Source organism: Anarrhichthys ocellatus, unplaced genomic scaffold (assembly GCF_004355925.1).
Source record: "Anarrhichthys ocellatus isolate YVR2014 unplaced genomic scaffold, GSC_Weel_1.0 scaffold83, whole genome shotgun sequence".
Classification (NCBI taxonomy): domain Eukaryota; kingdom Metazoa; phylum Chordata; class Actinopteri; order Perciformes; family Anarhichadidae; genus Anarrhichthys; species Anarrhichthys ocellatus.
Window position 1 is genome coordinate 620798 of NW_022280113.1, and position 6337 is coordinate 627134.

The following is a 6337-nucleotide window of genomic DNA, read 5'->3' on the forward strand; positions in this document are numbered from 1 at the left end:
GGCACTGACATTTAAATCCACTTATGACATGTTGTCTGTGCTCTATTTGTGTCTTTTGCTTTACTGGTTTGGTTTATATATTTCTGTTGGGATGGAGCATTGACTCAAAGTAAATCGTGGCCTGAAGGCATTTCGAGGACTGTTTAGGCTCAAGCTGTGCGGCGTATCTTCCCAAACGGCACACACACCACACACAGTCTCTGTCTCTGTCATTCGGAAGAAAGTCAAGAGGTGTTGTGATGGGGGGGGGGGGGCTTCAACAAAAACAGGAAATACGCAGCTGTTGGAAAAATGTCCCATGTTGTTCCTCGGCAGCCATGTATCAAGTGTGAAAGTCACCTTGAGAGCAGATAGACAGACACGGACACTACCGGAAGACACCGAAACATGAGGCCATAAACCTGGTCTCCTATGGATCGCAGTCATATTTAGCTAATTTGCGTCAGTAATTTAATTCCATTGAAAAGCAGGAAGTAGCGTGAGATTCATGTGGTGCAGTTAAAAGTAAAGGTGTGCAGGTCAGAGAGGTACCCAGAAAGCATTTAACTTCTTCAGTGCAGGCCTGTGTTCAAGTGCTGTGTCGTACTGAAAACAAACATTTTTATGTAAGTTTACGTGAGAGTGGTAACAATGGTCATCTCGTCTACCTCAGCGTAGTTCTCAAAATTTGCCATAAGGTGATACGAGAAGAATAAACGGTATTGTGTTCCCCTCAAAATGTATAGCTAATGCAACATGTTCTCAGCTTTTAATCCAAAATGAATGAATGAATTATGATGCGACATCATCACACATTATGCCCATTGATTTGAGCCTTTCTATTGGCTGCAGCCTGCTCTTTATGTTCCGGGTTCATGGGGAGAAAGAAGTGATTTTCTGCACAGGGCCTAAGTGCTTTTTTATGATCATTGTAAATATTTCAATCAAGAAGGTGGATGAATTGCGGAGATGAAAAGTATTCACTGCAATTTCAATTGCCTCTGGTGTTAAATTTAAATTACAATGCGCTGGTGAAAAGGGTGATTTTTTCTCCCCCGTGCTGCTGGTGTAGGTCAATGAGGATTTGATGAATCTACTTTGGCATTCACATTTGTGATTTATTATTCATTTAATTCTTTATTCACTGGGATCCAGACCAAGAGCTGCTCTGTTTTTCTAACTAAAACAAACACACACACACACTAATAGTTAATAGTTAATCAAAGAACTGTGCATTGATTATACGGATGGCCTTCATTACTGTTGTGGTTAATCCGATCTGGCTCCAAATACATAAAATCAAAAGAAAAGAGGTGCAGTCAGTAGAGTGAAGATCTACTGCACTCAATAACGTGCCTCTGGCCGCAAAGCAACGGCTGAGTGTAGAGAATGTTTTCTTCATCAGCAGCCCCTCCCGGCCCGGTTGAGAGTAGTGAGTGAGGAGTCAGCAGGCAGTCAATGGCAGTATACAACTGGCAGTAAAAGGTATTTTCACAAAATGTGAATCACCGCAACCATGAGACGTCCTTGAGCATGCAACCATAACTGGCCACCCAAAAATGTTTGACAGTTTGCTGCAGAAGAATGCGAGACTGCGGACGGACGTGGAGGTGCACGCCCACTCACTCACTCACTCACTCACTCACTCGAGTGAAAGCATGATTCTCCTGGCAAAGATAATTAGCCGACAAAGTTTAAAAAGAATAAAAGTTTTCTCTTTGCACAGGGAAGACTACAGCGTAGCTGGAGGTCTTTGGAGCATGTGATGAAAAGGAGGACAGAGATGACAAAGATTTGGGACACCTTGACATAGAGCCATTAATTAGGACTGACCTGGACAAAGGACGTCTGGTCTCTGCAGCCCCAGTGAACGTCTCAGGGAAACTCTAGTCTGTGCAAAAATATGGTGTGGAGGGATTAAAGCTAACGTGCCTGAGATGCTACCAGGTGTTTGTCCTCTGGAATATCGGGATCGCACTCTTTTATAATCTAAACAGCATGCTGGGGCTAAATCCAATATTCACTCTCTTTTAGCTGTGTTCTTGGTGCCAACAGTTTCTCTAAACCTTCATAGCTTTACAAGTGATTCCCTATGTTTCCCAGAATGCCGATGGACAGCCTCCAGAGTATAAAAAAATGTAGTTAAAGTAAACCCATATTGTTATCCGTCAGGAAAATACCAGACGTTAATCTGAAATCTGATTCCCCACCCTGTCTCGTTTCCCCCTCCAGTTGGATTGATGGAAATGCAGATGAATGTGATTGTGACAGATGGGTGTAGGAGCAAGAACAGAAGAAACGCAAGATAGGAAGGGCCCGAGTGAAGACCAGACGGAACATAAAACCCACCTCAACACTTTGATCTGTTCAGAGTTTTTTATTTTCATTTCATTTTTTCCATAATAAAGCCCGAATGACTCTTTAAAAGACTCTTTAAATAAGCTCTAAAGGCTTATTTATTGAAAAATAATCTTGCACTCTTTACTTTTGTACTCTATCCTCCTCCTCCTTTCCTTTTTGCGACAAGAGATGATTGCATTGACCGATGCTGCCTCAGACTTTTGGTTCAGTCTGATAAATTACACTGTCCATCATTGGAGGACGAGAGTAAAAGCGAGGGAGATAACCTGGTTGTCCATCATCCTTTGTCCAAGTGCAGAGAGGAGATTGGATATTGACTCGAGGTTGCCTTCTCCAAGCCAACGTATTTGAAGACTCTGTCATGGTATGACACAATAGTCCCAATACTGAGTTTTTCTGCAGTCACAAGCCTCTTCAAGTACATACTTTCCAACTTAAACACCTAACTTTTGGCGAGACGCAGCTCTGGAAGATGAAATTTCGTGTATTATATCACCAGTAAACCTCTTGTATTAACTCTGATCCTGTAGTCGAAGGTTCGTTGCCGTGGGTAAGCCAGCCTCTTCCTCTGGTTATAGTGACACCTGCTCATCACTGGAGCCCTGTTCTACGAAGTCTTACTGCTTTTTTTAACTTCAGCAAGTTACAGTACACAGCTGTTATAACAACCAAAGTCCTCACTTACAACCTGACAGCTATTCCAGCCTGCTTTTAGCTCTTCAAATCCATGCATGCCTGTTCCTCACAGCTCTACACCCGTTCTACTACGGGTGCCTTCCGGTGTCCCTCCCCCTCAAAACCCTCCCGCCAATCGGAATCTAATTCTTTTGTGTCTGTCCTTCACCTGTCCCGTCATTATAGACAGTCTCTGCACAGCGCCACCTGGCCGCGTCGGAAGTCCCTGCACGGGCAAAGGCGTCTGTAGTTGGGGGAGTATCCTGCACAGCTGAAGAGGAGGGGTTCCCGCTGGAGGCTGCACTCCCGCCGCACCACCGAGAAGGCTGGGAGGATGTGGTTGATCTCGGAGTCTACCACGTCGCACTGCACCGCCAACCTGAGGGGTGAAACAAAGGAGGTCTGCATACACCCTAAAATAACAGTTCACCGGATTTAAGTTCTGCAGTGTTCTTAAAAGACTAACTTATAAGAAGTAATAAAAGCTATTTTTTTTATTTGAGACAAGTAACAGGAAAGTGGAATTGGCGTAACCTCAAAACACATGGAAGGGGAGACGGGAAACAAGAGAAATTTCTTCGCTTTCATCACACTTCAGATGCCGATTTAAAAAAAGAGAACGACGAAATTTGGTGGAAAAGTGACAAGGAAGTTGGATAAAACTGTGAGTCAAGTATGAGGTGTCAGTGTGAGGAAGATAACTTCTGTCAGAGAACAGACTTGAGCTTTGAGGAGGAGTAACAGAAGAGAAACAAACGGAGAGCGGCACTATAAACTGAGACCGAGAAGTAAACACAGAAGACTCTTGGAGGATGAAAAGAGCAAAGAATAAGAGCTGGAGCTGAGAGCAGCCAGTGGAGGGTTTTTTTTGGAGGAGAGACTCAAACACCGGCAGGCTTTCAGTCTCAGAGCTCCGGAAACTTAAGTTTGTGGTTCAGCTGCTTGGAGCTGGTCCAGTAAACTAAATAAGTACCTGGTGAGATTCGGCCCCCACCTGTTCTCAGTGTCAACCAATATTAAGATACAGGTTTAGATGCTATACATTTGTGTGGATGAATTGTAACCACCAGGAGTCTTTTAGATACAGAGCTGTCAATATTTCTTGAGGGGATTTCGATTTTTGTGCTAAGAGATGAAAAAAATATCAGAAATTGCTTGTTTGTTTCCAATTCCTATTTATATTCCATGTAGAAATGACTGACAGTGTTTTGATGACATAAGATGTTCTTCAGGAAAAGCTGAGAGAGTGAATACACCAGACACAGGAGTCCAAAGACTGCAACTGAGGACTTGTCACTATGTCGAAAAGTGTGTACGGATGCAGCATTCGGCCCTGTGGGGTCCACGTAACTCAGATGGACTTTGGGCTGACTTACCCGCGCAGGGCCTCCTTGTTGTTGATGAAGCGGAAGTGAGCGGGCTCACAGATGAAACCATCCAACTGGCACGCCTCCACGCAGGACTGGCCCTCTTGAGATACGAGCAGCCTGAGGGAGCTGAGAGGAGGCCAGGCGGGGGGCGCCGTCACATTGGATGCCCAGCCAAGGGCTGTGGAATTGGGCAGGGGCACAAACAGGGGTCCTGTAATCCTGCTGCCACCAGCAGACACCTGTCTGGAGAGGTTGGCTGGAATGAAGGGAGCCTCGAGTGCACAGAAGTCCTGGAGGGGAAAGATATAGTAACCTTCATTTGGGCAATCATGTTATTTTGTTTCTAGTCAGAATGGTGAGGCAGCTCAGAAGAAAGCAAATTAAAGGATTGGTACACATTTTTGTTGACATTGAACAGTTTTTTCCTGCTTTGAACATTCCTCTTGTCCATATTGGCGTGATGCAAGTGATGGGAGACAAATCCACAGTAATTCTTTTGTGCAAAGCTGCATTCCAAAGTTTATATGAAGCTGGCTTTAGCGCTCTGAGTTAGTCAAATCGAGTGGGGATCCTCCCTCTGCCACGGTTTAGCAAGGAAACAGTAAGGGAACAAAAAAGCCAGACTGACTCTTCTGAAACATCATATTAGCTACAGCTTACTTTTGTATTTTTGCACCCATCACATTCGAAATCTCTTTGGCGGGGATCTCTTTACAGCCAGTATGAACAGGAGGAACCATCACAGCAAGTAGAAACTGTTTCTATGTATACGGACACCGAATTATTGTGTTAAGAGACTTGAAAAATATGTGAATCTATCCTTTAACAGTAAAGGTCTTGTCAGACAGCGAGCAGTTACTGGTGTGTTTGTCGCCCGGTGATTCTGGCTGTGTCGAATACTACCAACATCCTGTATCATATGCTGCTAATCGTAGTAGAGCAGGTTGTATCTTAAAATGTAGGGAATAACATTTAATCAACATAGCAAGTTAAGATAACTGATATCATACAATGTGTACTGGCCCAAACCTGATGTTACTCCAACACAACTTTTAATTTGTTTGTTCACTGCTGGGTTGGGGGTGTAAGCTAGACATAACTCAGTGGACTCTTTTATCTTTGTTTTGGTTTCTGGGGTTGCCAAAATCACACAACAAGCTGTGGTGGCAATTTAATCAATCAATTGATATGGCAGCCAGTGGCAATTCACAAGAGCAGCATCTGCCCTCTGGCTCTGTGCTGCTGCTACTTGAACGTTGGAGGCACAGCTGACACCGTGTCTCCATTGGAAACAACGACGGGTGCTGAAGCTACGACAACATGGAAAAGCATAGCAAGGAAAGTTGATTTTACAAGGTGCCTTTAAACAATTCAAAGAGTTGTACAGTACTGATTTACACATGAGTGAATAATTAAAAAACAAGAAAGTGTGAGGCAAAGTAAAAGAAGGTGCTAAATGAAACCAGCCGTAGCTGCTACAGCAATGCTAGTGCATAATTATTACTAATGCATATTTGCATAAGTAATAAGGTTTATGGTCAATCTTGATTAATCAGTTTCTCCTGTTCCTCTTTCAACAGTACAAAGGCTACAGTAGCGGTTTCTGTATCCAAACCAGCCGCCAGTCAAGAGCAGATGAAGGTTGTTGAGAGACACCTCTGCAGTTTGTCTGACATCTAGGGTGGGATTATAAATACAAATAAAAATTGTTCTTTCATCCCAGTCCTCCATCATGCTCATGTCCACACTTCTGCTCTTTCTCCTTACTTATCCCTCCTCATTAGTGTCAGGAGACCTTCTGCTTTAGAGCTGGAGGGCAGATATGTGGTTTGTAATGAGAATTAGCATGTAGATTAATCACAAGTCTACATACGTGGAGTACAGAGATAATGACACACACGCGCGCACACACACACACACACACACACACACACACACACACACACACACAC

The 6337-nt window shown here is 43.8% G+C and overlaps 1 protein-coding gene across 3 annotated transcripts in view; it reads right to left on the minus strand.

The window, feature by feature from the left end:
- Positions 1–255: 255 nt before the first annotated feature.
- LOC116398410 (alpha-1,6-mannosylglycoprotein 6-beta-N-acetylglucosaminyltransferase B-like) overlaps positions 256–6337 on the minus strand; it is a 61992-nt gene continuing 55910 nt past the window's right edge. For all 3 annotated transcript variants that reach the window (XM_031874669.1, XM_031874668.1, XM_031874667.1), the window contains exons 14-15: positions 4392–4675; positions 256–3394 (exon numbers count right to left, since the gene is read on the minus strand). In XM_031874669.1, the coding sequence (XP_031730529.1) occupies positions 3196–3394; positions 4392–4675 (483 nt within the window). In that variant the 3' untranslated portion in view covers positions 256–3195. The remainder of the gene's footprint in view (positions 3395–4391; positions 4676–6337) is intronic.